The sequence below is a fragment of the Akebia trifoliata genome, chromosome 8 (genome assembly GCF_017979445.1).
Source record: "Akebia trifoliata isolate Shusen 1 chromosome 8, ASM1797944v1, whole genome shotgun sequence".
Lineage (NCBI taxonomy): Eukaryota > Viridiplantae > Streptophyta > Magnoliopsida > Ranunculales > Lardizabalaceae > Akebia > Akebia trifoliata.
Window position 1 is genome coordinate 414,088 of NC_141382.1, and position 17,887 is coordinate 431,974.

General features: G+C 34.3%; 2 protein-coding genes across 2 annotated transcripts; one reads left to right on the plus strand and one right to left on the minus strand.

The window, feature by feature from the left end:
- The first annotated feature begins 6,591 nt into the window (after positions 1-6,591).
- LOC147395230 (protein IWS1 homolog 1-like) lies at positions 6,592-11,925 on the plus strand. Its single transcript, XM_086450434.1, has 11 exons — positions 6,592-6,748; positions 6,840-7,311; positions 7,578-7,697; positions 7,922-8,142; positions 8,246-8,375; positions 8,483-8,545; positions 8,634-8,711; positions 9,827-9,918; positions 10,032-10,097; positions 10,217-10,370; positions 11,416-11,925. The coding sequence occupies exons 1-11, from the start codon at positions 6,729-6,731 to the stop codon at positions 11,512-11,514; spliced, it is 1,515 nt and encodes a 504-aa protein (XP_086306560.1). The 5' UTR covers positions 6,592-6,728; the 3' UTR covers positions 11,515-11,925.
- Positions 11,926-12,885: 960 nt separating this feature from the next.
- LOC147395231 (xyloglucan galactosyltransferase KATAMARI1 homolog) lies at positions 12,886-15,218 on the minus strand. The gene has a single exon (XM_086450433.1). The coding sequence runs from the start codon at positions 15,054-15,056 to the stop codon at positions 13,068-13,070; it is 1,989 nt and encodes a 662-aa protein (XP_086306559.1). The 5' UTR covers positions 15,057-15,218; the 3' UTR covers positions 12,886-13,067.
- Between the last annotated feature and the right edge of the window lie 2,669 nt (positions 15,219-17,887).

Genomic DNA, 17,887 nt, shown 5'->3' on the forward strand with positions numbered 1-17,887 from the left:
AAATTAATAAAAAAGGATTATTGTAATTTTGATTAAACTATGGAGTAGTTCAGTAATTTCTTCTAGTTACAATTATTTATTTTGGATGGTAATGGAGTTTTGAATTTTTATTTTTTATTTTTTAATATAAATAAGCTACCAACGAGAAATGATAACTGCGATTTTGCTTATTATAGATAAAATTAGAGGAATTAATGTTGGTTTTATTTTTGAGTCACGATTTTTTGATACCCCCTCTAACATACAGTCCTTGATATGACATGAGTTAAAATCATAGATTTTCTTTGGGATATACAATTGTACATCTCCATAAACATGTGCAGGTGTGTATACCTATGACAGATACTATGTCTGGGGACATATGACGGCGGCGTATGTCGGAGGGGTGATGCAAATTTAAGAAATTTACGTAAAGGTATAAGAAAGCTGGTGACCAAATCAATATAAAACCAACTACTCAAAAATTGCACAAAACCACATGTCTTGAGTAGTTCACTTGTCAACTTTCCAAGAAGAACCATTTGCATTGTTGTTTTGATTTCAATGTTCGACAAATATCATGATTTTACATTAAGTACTATTTTTATGTGGTACGTGCACGTGCACATGATTTGTAAAATCTAGTACGCCTTTCTTATAAGGGTATAGTTATCTTTTATGTGCCATGTGCAATTAAATGTAATGTAAAAGTATTTTTGTAATTTAAAAAATTAAGTAACGTGTTCACCCTTTTCTCATTATAATAGTAAATAAAAATTAATTGCAAAGACATTTTAGAATTCTAAAAATAATAAAATGAATTTGGTGTTGAGAATGTTCTACTCTCCACTTCCTTCATTATAATAATAAATATTTTACGTGTTCAATTCCTCAAATGAAATTGTCATATTGGTTTGATTAATGACTCCGTTTATCTCAATATCTTCGAATTTAAAACAATATTAGTTATCTCAAAAAGTCAACAATGTTTTTCGATTTTTTTGATTAATATCTATTGTATCAGCCAAAAAAATAAATATAGGATCTTCCCAAGTGTGCACATGTCACCTCGAGATCTTTGGTGGTGAACTTGGTTGAGATAAAAGATTGTTTTTGGTCTCGAGAAAGGGCATAGGTGTAAGTAAATCCAATCTCACAAAATAAGACATTGACGCCGTCTTCTTCTTATCGTAGGCAAAAAAGTTTGAATTCAAATGATAACGGAGAGTGATGATGTGTCAAGGGAGTGGTCCACGAGTTTTAACATCATTAGTTCCAGAGTTTAGGAAAGTTGGTGCGAAGGTTTTTAACTTTTATGTGAAGAGAACCAAATTTAAAGAAGAAAGAGAGAAAGAACAAAAACATAGAGAGGGCAATAAACATGAGGGTGGGACCCACGTGAAGTTGAGATGTTGTGGTTATAACCCTTGTTAGCAATCACTCGTTTAATTTTTGAAAAATTCATGAATTTTTTATTTTTTTTAATGAAAGTATTTTTCTTCAAATTATTGAACTATTTTGAATAATTTCACGAATTTTAAGATTGAAAAGAATAAAACACGTTTTTTACGATTTTTACAAATCTTTATAAAACTTGTAGAAAAAAATGTTACTGTAACTTGTTGTATGTTGTAAAGTGTAAACTTGTAAGTTATTACATATAACACATATCGACTTTGAAGTGGCTATGCTTCAAAATTTTGGAAGAATCCACATTTTTGTGTGACAAAGGTCATTTTTATCTTTAAAAAAAATAATGACATGACTCTTTACATTTATTTGAAATTACATCTTAATTTTTCAAATTGATAATTTGTCCCTTGACTTTGGCCTTTTTTTAAAAATCAATGGAACAATAAACTCAATGTCCTCATTATATCCACCACCATCATTACTACCATCACCATCATTATCATATAGCCGGATTTTTGCAATCCAAAATTGAATAGAACTCAGATTTTTCATGAATCGAATTTTTGTCGTATTCAGAATTGCTAACAAGGTTTACGAGAGAGACTCCTCCCAAAGAATAGGAAAAAAGTTGCATTTTATGTCATGTGTCAATTAATGCACTACTTTATTTTACTCATTTTTGTTTTTTCATTCAAATTTGTTAATAAACCTTACTTTATCATCAAACTAGCAAGACTAGTTTGGTAAGATTTCAAATCTTATTAATGTATGTTAATCCCACATGGATTATAAAATTGACAATACAACACCATAGAATTCTAGATTTCATGGAAAGAATCAGATTTAAAAGAAGAAGAAAATTCTCAACAATATATTTTTTGAGCTTGATCGACGGTGTTGAAATTTTGTGGCTATTAGACTCCTAAATTTAAAACAAAAAATCAATGGTGAAAATTAACTCTCTCTTCTTCTTTTTTTTCAAAGTTGTTAGATTTTTTTCATTTATAACCCTTGGGTATCATAACTTGACTTTGATGCCACAAATTAATGTGTTTACGATCCACTCCAAGGTCTGTTAAGTAACAAATTAATCGCATCTGATTGAATTTTATGACATGATCCCTATTCCAAGGTTTGTTGAATGACAAAGTTTATAAAGTAAGGTTCCCTTGGACTTGTCGAAACTCCAAGGGTATTTTTAAAAGAAAAAAAATGCAACGGTGACATTGTCGGATAAATTCTTTCTCATTAAATATGCTAGTTGGAGGCATGTGCAAATGCACATGTGTTTAAAAATATAAAAATAAAGAAGAAAGAGAATACTTAAACAACGTGGCGGAGGGATTTCTTTCTAATTGATCACTAAGTTTTAGGGATTCTATTGATAATTTATTTAGTAAAAAAATATTTCTAATTAGTCTTTCAACCTCAACTCCCACATCTCTCACAATTGAAACATAAAATGCACCCTAATTGTTCGAACTCGCTGTTTCATCTACAAAAGTTAGATTTTTGACATCCCAATCACATTCCGACATAAAGGATTTGAGAATGAAGAAGAAACCATTTTCAATGGATTTTTCTAATATTTTTAAGATGTACGTAAAATATTAGATTTTTTTTTTTTTCATTTTTTTTTAAAACCATTTTTTGACAAAAATCGATCAAGGATATTCTTTTGGTTTGAAATCACTATCTAAGTTGTTATGCCAAGATTTTAGTTGTTATTTCCATGTATTTTAGTCCAAAAAATTCAAAAAATAAAATTGGGTGGATTTAACCAACGTCGAGTTCACCAATTTTTATTGTTGAGTTAGACATTTTTTTAAAAATTGTCGAATTCAACAATAAAAAGAACTTGGCAATAAATAAAGATAATGAGCTCGACAATAATGAGGGACCATTAATAAATAAAAATAAAAAGATCCACTAAATGAACTATCAAACTACCGCCCAAACTTAGGGATTATTTAGAAAGAAATCCCTCTATCAAGGTCCTTTAAGTGGTTTTTCCTAAAAAATCATGATTTTTGCGTAATTAAACTTTCTTACACAAATCCAAGTTTACGATGAATAGCTCTGGAAAAAAAAAACTATGGTTATACACACATTCCATGTCAGCTGAGTGTATTTGAGTAAGTCTGTTTTTTTAAGTCAAAAAATTTAACACGGCTCTTCTGATAATTGAAAATTTCATCGTATTTGGGAGCTAGGTCCATCAACTAACCTCATTCGAACATAACTTATATGTAATTTTACTTTTATGTTGCATCGTGATATTGTCAACCACTTTTTGAGACATTTACACCCACTTAAAAAAATGACTAATGGGTCCCATTTGTATTAGCCTTCGGACCCATCATAATAACTCAACATTTGAAATCTAAAATCCTAATTTTTTTCTCATGCCATTGGAGAAGATGAAGATAACTCCTCTTAGTTCTTCCACTTTCTATTGATTCTAGGGTTCAAAAGGATCTAAAAACCATTATTTCAATGGATTGCGACAATGAAAGATGATTACTATTGAAATCTCCTTCTATTTTTAAATTTTCTCATTAATTATTTCATCGGTTTGAACTCAAATGAATGATTCCCAAAAACTCAATCTAAAAAGAAAACAACACAATCAAAGGACCATAATTACAACGAATATGATAGTTCAAAAGTTGTAGATAAAACTTTTATCTTTCCATGCATTTATCGATCTTCGTTTTCGTATTTTATGTTTTGCAGAAAATTTTTGTGTCAACAAGACTCGTCTGACATGACTTAAGCCATGTTGTCCGAGTCCTATTGACATTGATTAAGCTGTGTTGCTTGTGTCTTGTCGACACATGATTTTTATGTACAAAAAATATGTCGAAAGGACACATCTGACATGACTTATTCCATGTCGCTCGTGTCTTGTCGACATGGTTTAACACATGTTGACCTTTTAGCGTCAACATAAGCAAACAAATTTTTTTTTGTATAGATTTAACGCATTATCAACAAGTTCTTGTTAATAATACTTTCTAAAAATATTTGTCAATGTTTTTAAGTATTCAAATGTTGTACATTAGAGTTTTAATGCTAATCTAAATCAATTTCTATCATTTATCCTAATTTTTCTATCATTTTTTCCCATTATTAAGTTTGACACCTTGCAAGGTTCAAAGTAACTCTTAGCCGAAGATGAAGTTCTCTGTGGGATAACGACATTGTAAGGAAGAAGTTTTAGCGTAACTGACGAAAACATGTTTGGTTGCTGCATATACCATGTAGGTATATTGACAATTTCGTTATAAATTCCAAGGGTGTAACTACTAAGTGGGTGTAGATGTCTCAAAAAGTGGGTGCCATTGTGGACTCAATTGCATTTTGGGTGTATATGGTCGGCCGATACGTTTTCTAAATTCGTCTCTCAGAGTTCTAGATCTCTCTCATCAATCCAACCCTAACATGCTATAAGCCCTTTGCAATCTTAGTTTCTTATGGAGAAAACAACGAACAATTGATCTAATTTGGTCCAAATATCTTCATAAACATTCAATTTTACTTGATTTTCCGAGATTTATCGTGAAAGATTTCTTGATTTCAAGTATGAAAGAAGGAAAATCAGTTAAATTCAATTTTCAAAATGGTCATATATCCCAGTTTAAGTTTGCTAAGTTGTTAGATCCGGATGTGTTTTAATTCAGCCATAATTAGCTTTAAACTTAGGTTTTTCTGCAATTTGATCTAATATTGAGTATCTTGTTAGGATTTAGTGGTTATTAATTAGTAGGTGAAGGGGTTCATCAACACTCACATACCTTTAAACGAACATACCAAGCTTGCATCTTAGTTAAATACAGTTAACATTAACTATTGTTTATGAGTATTTTTAATTGGGATTTGAGGGTTGATTCTAATAGGGACCTGTTACCCACACAATTCATTCTTATTGAGTGCTGAAGTCTTTTCTGCTTATAATATAGATATTATTTTGTGAGATTAGCGAGTGAGTCAATAAAAAATTAGAACTTTAGAAAACTACTTTGAAGTCCAACGCTTTTAAAATAAATATAACCACTTCGAATGCAATTTACTAATGACTCTAGTAGAGATGAAGGACTAGTAAAAATTGGTAGTGAGGAAGTATTTTGAAGCAACCATTTTCGTTACTTGATTCGAAAAGGATTGAGAGACGGGGGTGGATGTTAACCATTTAGTTTCTTTCTAAATGGTTCCTAAGTTTTTTACGGTACTTTAGCAGGATATTTAGTAAACTTTTTCTTTTTAAATGGTCCATGAACCTCATCACCAACATTTCTCACAATTGAATGTCCTGACCATTTGAACTCATCGTTTTCATCCAAAATTTAGATTTTTTACATCCCAATTGACTTTCAAAGACGTCATTTCATCATAAAGGATTTAAGAAAGAAGAAGAAATCATTTTTAAGGATTTTTTCAAACATTTTGAAGATGTTTGTAAAAAGTTAGTATTTTTTCACTTTTTTATCTTAGTTTTTAGATGAAAATTGACCAAGAAGGGTTCTTTTGGGTTAAAAATTATCTAAACAAGTCATTATCTCAACTTTTTAGTCGATCTTTCCATAGATATTAGTCGGAAAAACTCAACAGTAAATAGCGGTGAGCTCGATAGTAAAAATTGTAATCTCAACACTAAATAAAAAAAGTGTCGAGGTCTACAGTGATAAAAAGTGGTGAATTCGATAGTAAATAAAAAAGCGGTGAGTTTGCCAATAACGAGGGACCATTAAGAAAGATTTATTTTACTAAATGACCTATCAAACTATCGTGCAAAACTTAATGACTATTTATATGAAATACTTCTACAAGTGTCCTTTAAGTAATTTTTCCTATAAATAAACATGGTAAGTATTTTTATCATAAAATCACACCAGATAATAAAACCATTTATGGTGATTTTTTAATAATATAACGATGTGGTAATATCATTGCTCTTTTAATTGCTGCAGGACTACAGGTTGAAAGCGAAGGCATGTTGGTTATTTCCATTAGTCTCTCAAAGAAGACAGAGATCAAGGGGCAGTTTGAAAAAATATGGGTATCTCAAGTATTTATTAAAAAGATGAGGGTGTCCAACTCAAAAAAGAAAAGAAAAAAACCTTATCCTCTTCAATAGTCCAAAATAGTCCACGGCCCAAGTGGGCCTTCGACTTATTTCTGATAGATTCGGATTCAGGGCTTTTTATTACATTTATAACTCGGCTTTTATATTTTCAGATTCAGAAAAATTCGATTTCTAGGGTTTTATTTGTGCCCAAAAACCCCGTTTTTTCTCGATTTTTCATCCTTCAACAGCAACAACAGCAGAGCCAGACATGGGATACGAAAACGATCGGTAAGCACTTTCAGATTCCTCAAATCGAACAAATTTGGGATTTTATTTTGTTGAAAAAAGGGTTTCTGAGAGTTTATTTTTATAATTGCAGGTCTCTCGATGAAGATGGTGAGCCATTGATGGACTTCGACGACATGCCATCCGATGGAGAAGCATCCCTGGAAGCAGAAGATCCAGATGAAGAAGATTGGAGACGAGAGAGATCGCCTACACCAGTCCATGATTTGGATTCAGGATCGAAAGCTAAGCCAAGGAAGAGACTTATAAAGAAAAGTGGGAAGGAGGGCACACCAGATTATGATGTTGGAGAGGATTTTAATGATGATGAGCCGGCTTTTCTGAGGGATGATTCGGACAATGAGCCTGAGCCCTCGTCACATAAGAGGAAGGGTTCAAAGGAAGGTGGCAGTTGGAAGAAGGAAAAGAAGTCGAAATCGGATTGGAAGGTTGGTAAAGGATCGAAATTGAGCTCAAAAGGTGGGAATTCTGGACGAGCCAGTGATAATGGAGGTGATCCTGAGATGAAAGAGTTGTGGGATACAATTGCTGGGGAAGATTCAGAGGTATTGATTTATATTCTACAAATATTCAGTTTCTGAAAGATTGATTTTTTTCCCCCAAAAAAAGTCAATTTTTTTTAATTATCTCCAAGGCCTAAAACCACAGCAAGAATCTTAATTGGTGACTTTATAAGGATGTTTGTGTTAGATATTTTTGATGGGTAAGTTTGATTTGTTCGGCTTTGTAGAATCGAGTTGTTTTTAGGAAATTTACGAACTTTCGACGCTAACATTAAGACTGTTTCATTTTTCTAATATATATGATATAGGATGATCAAGAGGGTGTCAGGAATTTGGACGATGATAACTTCATAGATGATACTGGAGTGGATCCTGCTGGCCAGTATGGCAGTGATAACGAAGCTGGCTCTGTTGGGGATGCTCCTCAGGTTAGCAAAGAACCTTTCTTTCCATTATGTCTCGTGCTCTTGGTTTAATAGGATATAAAATGTGTAAACTTTTGCTCTATTGTTTTTGTGTTAATGTGGGAGTTGAGTTTTGTGTCCAATTTATAGGGTACACTTGATATTTTATGCTGCTTTTGGTACTACACTTTAATTGATTGTTCAGAAGTTATTGTTAGTTTTTCAAGTTTATTGTTTGATTCTGTCAGGCAGAGGAGGGTGAAGAGGATGATGAAATCAATCAGCTTTTCAAGTCGGGTAAGAAAAAGAAGAAAAGTGAGAAAAGTGCTGCTGAAATTGCTTTGCTCGTTGAGCATCTTATGGCGGAGCTTGAAGTTACAGCTGAAGAAGACGCAGAACTGAATAGACAGTCTAAGCCTGCCATTAATAAACTAAAGAAACTGCCACTTCTAACCGAGGTTCTCTCAAAGTAAGATGGTTCCTTGTTATCTGGATCCTTTAGATGTTTATGTTTTTTGATACATTCGTATTTAGTGATTCCTTCTTGCCCACTTTATCTGCTCTTCTTGCAGGAAACAGCTTCAACTGGAATTCTTAGATCATGGAGTACTAACCCTTTTGAAGAATTGGCTCGAACCCCTACCAGATGGAAGCTTACCCAACATAAATATCCGAACTGCCGTGCTGAAGATATTGACTGATGTATGTGCAATGGTCTTTTTCATTTCATTCTCTGGTTTCAAGTAATAATGTTTTGGTCTTAACAAGCTTGAACACTTAGAACATGATATGCTTCCTTTGTTATGCAGTTCCCGATCGATCTAGAGCAATATGATAGGAGGGAGCAACTTAAGAAGAGCGGTCTGGGAAAGGTCTGGGTTTCCCTTACGAAATGAAAGGTTGCATTTCAACCTTTTTTAGTAATGTATGGGAAAACTAATGTATTTCTCTCTTTTGTAGGTTATTATGTTTTTGTCAAGAACTGATGAGGAGACCACAGCCAACAAAAAGCTTGCAAAGGATTTGGTTGATAAATGGGTACGAACCGTACAAGTTGGAAATTAGTCCTAATGTTTAAAAGGGTCCATAATGCGGTGTAGCAGTTGTTTTAACAGTCTTATGTTATGTTGCGATGGTGGTGCTCATTGTTCATGTCCAATAAAATTTAAAAAAGCATGTTAAAAATGGAAATGAAAGTGAAGTTAAATGACACCTTAACTGTTGAAAGGTTGAAAACTTTTCAAACATTTTCTTTTAGGTAGAGGGGACTTGTTGGAGTTGAAATCACTCTCTATAAGTTTCATCCAGCTCTGCTCTTAGGCAAAATCTCAATGAGACAAGAACACCAAGAGGGCTAAATATCAATTACTTGTTCTCTTAAAAGGACTAGTAATGTTGATGATTTCTTGTTTAAATGTAATCTTATGTGTTTGGATCCAGGTTTGCTAATGACTTTATGCTTTGTAATTAGGAGGTCTTCTTGACTTCCTTCTTATTTAATAAAATGATATATATAACAAAATTAACACCTTAACTAGAAATTCATTTATTTATTATTTTTTATTTTTTAAAGTTTAATGGATGTAACCTTGTTGCAGTGGCTGTTATTTAAATAAAGGTATATCGTTCTCAATTTTAAACCATTATTTTTAAAATGTTATGCTAAATAATGTTTGCAATTGCTGTTATTTAAAAAAGACTTGACACAAGTAGTTAAATGGGTGTTATATAGGAGTGCACTATTTGACAAATAATTTAACGGGATTGGGGTGTTAGTTATCTTTATAAACAGATTATGTGCATTTTCTTAAACCATGACTAGTGCAATACCTTTTCCCACATGTTTCTTTCTCTGAGGTAATATACAGTACCTATCTGGTGGATTGTAAGACATAGTTTACCAGTGGTATACTGGTATGGTGCTAATTGGTTGAACGGATGGTGCTGACCATGCTAGTCAATGATTAAATCTAACTATGAAATCTATCACACCAAAATTCCGCATCTATATAAATAAGAACTAGTTCTATTTCCACTCATTTTGTATTTGATACTCTATTAAATCATGGTTGTATTTGTAACTATAAGGGGGCAGAAGCCCACTGCAAATGGTTGGGATAAGATCCTGATAATATAAGTGGATATGTATGCAGAGTCGACCTATATTCAACAAGAGCACCCGGTTTGAGGACATGCGAGGCATTGATGAGGAAAGACTTCCCTATCGGAGACCTTCAATGAAAAAGTACGCATTTAGCTATTTGCAGTTGTTAAATCTAAACTACTTTGCCTCACCTCATTATTATTTTCGTTTTCTATTTTAATATTCTTTCCTCTTGTGGGTTATTGTTTTTTTAGGCCTGTGACCAAAGCTTCTGGACTCGAATCTAGAGATGACGATCTTGATTTAGCTGAATTTTCACAGTAAGATGTTGTGGCAGAGTGAATCTGTTTTACCATCCTCAGGGTCAATTAACTAGCATGTTTAATATGTGATACCCTCAACGAATCTGCTTTCTGATTTCTCTTTGACTGCAATATAGGGAACGGAAGTCTGGCCAATCATCTTCCAGGCAACATACTACTAGGCCTGAAGCCCTGCCATTGGATTTCTTGGTGCGTCCCCAGTCAAAGATAGACCCAGAAGAAATTAGAGCACGAGCGAAACAAGTTGTACAGGATCAGCGCCGACTAAAGGTTTGTTTTCTAGCTACAGAGGAAAAAAATTCAGCATCATAGTAGCTGGAATGATTTGCTTTGACACATTCTTTTTTTCACCCTTCTTTTTTTAGTGTAAAATGTCATAAACATAAAAAATAGAAACCAGGTATCGTCAGTCCTTAGATACTATAATTACAATGTCAAATACTATAAATTATTTTTCAATCAACATCTTAAAGCTTAAATTATCAATTATGAAATGACCCAATCCAAATTGTTGTCTGTCAATGATCCAAAAATCATTCATATTGCAAGTTTGAATGTGTTGACCTATACTAACTTCCTGTTCTTACTGCCCATTTGCACTCCTTTAGTATGGTGAGTTTTTCTCTCTATGATGATCATCTTGACCAAAAACTAGTTTATCTTGACATTGCTAACCATATGGAAAGTTGACACAAAGCAACTATTGTATTGTCTAGATTTTCCAATTTCATGGGATTAGGAAAATTAGAATTGTGTGATGTGTGTGTGTGTGTGTGGATTATCGAAGTTGGTATCTTTGGGTCCATAAACTAGAATACACATGAAATATACTAGAGTATATTTGATTTCTCTTAGAATTTTTTACTTGATAAAAAAAAACCTAGTGTACACATGAAATATAAATTAACTCATGAACACTTGGTGTCACTATCAAGTTTGTGTGTGAGGTATAGACTGTATTGGTAAATGTTAACATCATGTGGATGCATCAAAATGCTGACTCTCTGTCTTGGGTTTAAGAGTATACAAAGCTTCAATCATAATAAAAATACTTGGGAAAACTCTGAATGAAACATCTTGGACATACTTTTATATATGGTACAACTCATTGATTGGTAGGTGGGTGGGCTAAGCCCCTTGCTTCAGATCAGGGAGCTTGCATACTTTTCCCCGGGAAAATAATGATTGGCTATAGATTCTTTTGAAAAACACCAGCCCTTGCATCCTTTACAAAAGAATCCATATTGAATCTCATGCTATTTTTGAATAAGTTGTGAGAACAAGGTCAATAGAGCTAATTGACGTTCAATTGCAGATGAATAAGAAGCTGCAACAGTTGAAAGCTCCAAAGAAGAAGCAACTTCAAGCGACAAAGCTCAGTGCAGAGGGTCGCGGTATGGTCAAGTTCTTTTAGCTGCTACCCCAACCTGCCATTCATAGACTGGAGTCAATTGGTTATCCGCATTGGTATTTACCAATTGTGCATGTGCTGGAAAATCCCTTATATCAATTTAGTGATCTTTACCTTTGCCGGGCTCTCTAAATGCTTTTACAGGTTGTGATGGTGACCCCCTTTTTTTTAGAGTATACCAAACAAGTCTCATATTGTATGTATGGAAGAGAATACTGTAACTTTTATTCATAGGCACCTCTCTTGTCAGTTCAGCTAACATGGCTGTATTATTGTAACATTGGGCCTGTTTTAATTTGATTGTGTTAGAGAAAAGGGCATGGGTGTGAATGCACCCCAATAGTTGCAATTGGTTCTTTGCTTGTCCCAATACTATATCCCATTTTTATTCCAAGTTTCTTTATGGTAAATAAAGTTTGATGTACCGGAGAAAATGCTAACCGTTGTGTTGGTCTATATGCCGTGGATTGTGCGTGGGTGCATCTAATTCGCTTATTATGGCCCTAATAGGTAGGGGTCATCTAGTGGGAGTTTCACACTTGATTCATGATCCAGACCTGTGCATGCATGCCGAGTGGAGGCAAAATAGGGAACCTGAAATACCACATTGTTACCAAATGTGCCTCTAAAGAAGAGATTGATTTTGATGGTAAATTTTGGGAGGGTGGGATTCTTTGATAGACTTTAACTCGTCAGATTTAACCTAGAACAGATCATATCCTTGCTTGGCTGCTAAATGTTGGATTCAACTCAACCTGTTTAGTGCCTTAGTATTCTCTTTCTGGCTCTACGTATATCTCATAAAATATAGTTTGGTTTCAACCCTTTCAAACCATTGTCCCTGTGCCAGGACAGTTCAAAAACAGCCATTAGAGTGCACCATTAAGGGAAAAAAACAATAGGAATTAGCTATTGCTTTAGAGAAAAGTGAAGAAGTATTTTAACTGTTGGTGAGATATTTTCATGGCAAATTAAAACTAATAGTTTGGCATATTGCAATGCAGTTTGTCTAGTCAAGCACCAAAAAAGAACTTGTGATTTTTATGTTAGTTTTACCGATTTGGGTGGGATTAAAAATAATCACAGTAGATTAAAAACCAGTTTGAAGCTCATTTCCTAGAATTGCTTATGTTTTGCATAGTGTTCCTTGTCATCATAATCTTCATTAACTTTTCCTTCCTTAACTATTTGGGGTGGCAGTATGAACTTTGTGCAGTCATTGAATTCTTTATAGAGCCATGTTAGTGAAGCTTATGTCAATTACTCTATAAATCTTTAGCTTCCATTACAAACAATTCAGTTTGCATTCACCTTTCAGTTACTATTCTCCTAAAAAGAAAAAAAGGGTACCATTGTTAACTGATAAATATGAAACGAGTCTTTCATGTCTGCAAGCTCACCAAACTAATTTATGACTGAAGAAAGTAAAATTTTGCATAAAGTGAAAAAACAGCCACTTTTGCTTGGTTTAGTCCTCTTTACATCTACATCTGGGTATGGTTTTCTTCCTTTGTTTTTCTTTATTCCTACAAAGAGTTTACAACCCTTTTTTCCTACTAAGAGATTGCATTCCTTGGTCTATAAAAGAAATGATCCCATTCATGTTTCCCTACTGTGTCAAACAAACTATACTTCCAATAGTTCTCTTCATCATAGACCACAGCAGGAATCCTCCCTTCTCTAACTCCATTCACCCTCTCAATCACTCCTTTAACAGCTATATCAAATGCATCTTCAAGGGTCTCCAATCTTGATCTTGGATCTGCATATATCAGCCTAGGAATCAGACTTATAACCTCCTCTCGCATAGCCCTCACTTCCTCCCTAGATATCCGACGCAGCCTCGATTCTATATTAACCTTCCCATCTCTTATGTCGTCTTCAGATATAAGTACGGAGTATTTGGTATAATTCTGTGGTAAGTGCCACGTATATTGAACATAAGCAGACCCTGGATGGAAAAAGACCGGTATACACCCAGCCAATATAGAATCAAACGCAGACCTCCGAGTGAAGGAATCCCCCGAAGGCTGTAAACAGAAGACAGAATTTTGAAACAACTTCATCACATTAGTTGGATTATTGCATTTGTTTGCTCCTTTGTTGCATTCCAACAACTTGCATTTCTTCCTTGATGCCCGACACTGGTCAATGATCTTATTTCGAATTGAACCCTTAATGCTAGGACGTGGGGCACCCGCGAAAGAAAATAAATAACGCTTCTTTTGTCTCCTCATCCTGTTCTGCCATTGGAATACCTCATTATCTGTTGAAGGATGGAAGTATGTTGGGTATGGTATCGCAAAGTCATTACTGTGCCAAGGACTCGACTCGATAACCAACATGGACATGTTCTTCGCTTCGGGCAAGGACAAAAGATTGTTACCCCAATCTGAATCCTTATCTGTCAACCTCCTGAAGTCCCATGTGATTCTTCCCGCAACTAAGAAATGATCTCTTCCCTCCAAAACTTTCCATTCGGGTCTCGCTACAAGCCATTTGACAAGATCAAGAGAAGTAGCATCTCGCATTGATGCGTTAAACCCCCAGAGGTAGCGTGCGACGTCAAAACCTGCATAGTACGGTACAAATATTGCTGAAGCCAAGGACGAGTTCTTCGTCAAACACTTGTATTGTTTCATCCTGTTATTGAAAATAATTTCCAATGTAAATTGGTCTGTAGCAAACCAACCCCTACTAGGGAAGACCCCTTGCGAGTTCCTGATCTGTGGACCAAGGCCCATGTTCAACAAGTAATGGCACATGTCGTTCCATAGACTAAGGGTCCGACACTCCTTGATCATGTCATCGTTGAATCGGCTTGGGAGATCATGAACATAAATATACTTACCCGTGCATGGATCAGACTCACGTTCAGCCTCATTGTTTTCGACTGTTAATGTGTCAACGGTATCAAGCATGCTCTCCCTACTCGATGATTGGTTCATGGGTTCCTTAATTGGCTCTGCTCCATTATTCTCAACAGTTGATGGATTGACATGTTCTTCCCTTCTATACATAACAGATAATTCATTAATGGGTTCATCTCCATTCTTCTTCTCCGTATGATGCTGTTTGTTAACGGGTTTGGACTCATCCTTTTGAGCATCTAATTGATTAACATTTTCCACCCCTTTCTCCATAACTGGCTCTATTAATCGATCAGAAGATTCCCCCTGACCATCAGGTTTGGACCCATTCTCTGTAGGCATAACAGGTTCATCCCGATCTTCATTAACATTGAATCTATCAAAAAGTTCCAACCCATTGTGGTTTACAGGTATTCGACTAATGGGTTGGTCTCCATTTTCTATAACAAGCATCGAATTCGACTCTGGTGACATGATTGACCCAGAGTAAGCATGATCATTCATGGAAGACATGACCATGTTCTTGTTATCTATTAAAGTAGAAGAATTGAAGTACAACATGAATATGAAGAAAACGATTGAAGTGAAGATAACAAACCAGAATTGATTGTGACCATTGGATTTCTCCATCTTCTTTCGATGGATTCTCCTACAAAGAAGTCTCTTTGGATTCATGGATCCATGAAGCTATGTTGAAGAAGTAGAAGAACAAAGTAGAGACTCATTTCTTCAATGGAGGTTCAAAGAAAGATGCCTCTGAGAAAAGAATATTGTTACACGTTTGCTTCAAAGGAGAGGTCAGAGAAGAATAGAGAGAAGGCGTTTTTTGAACAAAAATAGAGAGATCATTGAATAATTCAAGCTTCATATTCTTGGACCATGGAGACCTTCTATTTTTAACTTTCGGTAATTTAAACATTAACTTTCAAGTTTTGGTCAATATTTGAGATATACCCTTCAGTGTTTACTTACTGATTACATACCCCTTGACCATGGTCTTCGTGGGATACTAGATGACCAAAACACCCTTTACAAATATCTATGTTCTTCAACTCTTAAATTATTTAGCAAAGTGGGCTAGGGTAAATAATTTTACTTAGTTTCTTTCACATTGACATCAACTTCAACCTCTTCGATATTCACAGTAAAATCTTTGATTCATTTGGTAAGCATTGATTTATTTTCCTCAACAACTCCTTTCTTTCTTCAGACATCTATATGGTCCAACATTTATTTTATATTTAGAAAAATTGAAGTAAAATTTTTACTTAATTTCTTCCTCATGATTTAGAAGATGAAACCATATAAAAAATTGAACAATTAATTAAATTTCTTCCGCACGATATGATAACTCATATCATGAGAAGAAATTTTGTGCAAAGTTGCATTATCATTAGTGGGCGGCTCTGTGATTTTTAGGGGCACAAGCAACTTGGAAAATCAAATTAATGAATTATCATATTTGCAAGAATTTTTTGCCCTCAACGGCTTGACAAAAATTGGTAATCTTTTAGTAAAAATAAAGATTTTGAGGACAATAAATTTTGGAAGGAAAAATCAGGGGATTTTTGGCCAGAGATTGAAGATGGGGGTACTTTGGTTATTTTGTATTTATCTTTGACAAAGACCATGGTCAAGGGGTGTCTCATCAGTTTTGAAAACTCAGGAGAAGTATTCACTAAAGTCCAAAAGGGAGAGGGTTAGTGATGTATTAATAGCAAATCTGTCACTTTAGGTAAGTAATTAAGTACCACCAGTCTGTAAATCCTCCATTAGTTGGACCCACCTAATTCATGCCAATCAGAAATTGCCAAGTGGCATTTACCGATTGGTTGCATGAATGTTGAACCCACTTCTTTGTGGACCCCACACCAGAACTGGCTGATAATTTCTAGGTGGTAGGCTTTTCTAGGATACAACAAAGTTGGATTCTAGAGCATCCAACAAACTCCTGAGATGAACATGTGTCCTACAAGCAAAACTGATCCTCGAGAAACTTGTGTCACAAGAATATTCGTTTTCCTCTCACCAAGGATAGGTTATGATTGAAAAAGAAGAAACTACCAAAATGGGCATCTATGATCCCAAAACTTATGAACGTCGATGACTTGTTTAACAAATCTTAAAGTCTTTTTGACGGTGGATGAGTCTTATTCAGGTCTTTTTTCCTCACTATCTTAGTAAGGCTAGTCAGACTCATTCCAAAAGTGTCGACAAAGTAAAATCACCAAAGTGTGGATATCCTTCTTGAAAAAAATTAATAAATACCAAAATGATTTTATGCCCTTTTTGATAAATTTATTTTTTTAATTTATAAATTGTGTTTGAGGCAGTAATTTCAGCAAAATACAAAGGCTATTTTTGTAAGACACACTTAAAAAAATGGTAGACTGAGATGATAATAACACATTCACTCTTGAATCCATAGCAAAAATTATAATAATGGTAGACTAGATAATATATATATATATATATATATATAGATGTCCAAATTGATAACAATACTTTTTTTTAATTTTATTATTATAACGGGGGTATCCAGACTTATGTTTGACTAGGACCGAATAAGCTAGGGCAGGAACCAAGGCATATGGACCCTCTCCCGAGCACGTGCAACGCCGCACATCACATGCACCGGTAACTAAGGTAACACACTGGTGGGTGGTCCCGAGGAAATATTGCTCATATTGGGTATCGAATACACAACCTACAGACACCATAATATCGTTGACATCATCTCCATCTCTATCATCATATAATTAGTTTTGCAAAAAACTTCAAGGATTTTTAAGTAAATTTTTAACAGTCTATCAAAGAAGATCGATGCCAAGGAGTATGTATTTTTTTCTTGAAAGATTACTTGAGTTACGACAGACTCAAACCAGTTTCAACCACATGAGTATCTCAAATATTCATTGAAACGTGGAGGCACCACGCGTCACTAAAGGAAGAAGGTTTTTCCACTAAAGAATTATCAAAAAAAAAAAGAAAAGGTTTTTCCCCTAAAGATAAATGGAAAATGATCAAAACACCAAACCCATATTTGTTAAATCCAAAAACTCTCATCTTCTACAAGGGATTTATGTATACGGTAGTGGCTTAATTTCCCTCACAATTTTATTAATTACTTGATTTTCTCTATTACTATATATATATATATATATATATATATATATATATATATATATATATATATATATATATATATATATATATATATATATATATATATGGGGACGGTTCGAGGGACATCTTTGAAAACATATGAGAAACCCATGAACCTCATTTGTTGGATTTTGAGAAACTAACGACTAAGATGCGCTGTCACGTCAATTCAATTTACAAAACGAGTTTTAGAATTTTTTAAAAAACTCCCTCGTTTTTTTCAACTCCCTCTCTCTCTCTCTCTCTCTGTTAATGTTTATCTCGACAGAATTTTGTTCCTTCGAACGATTGAAAACCCACTCCATCGTTTCCTTCTCTTCTCTCTCATTCGACTGAAATCA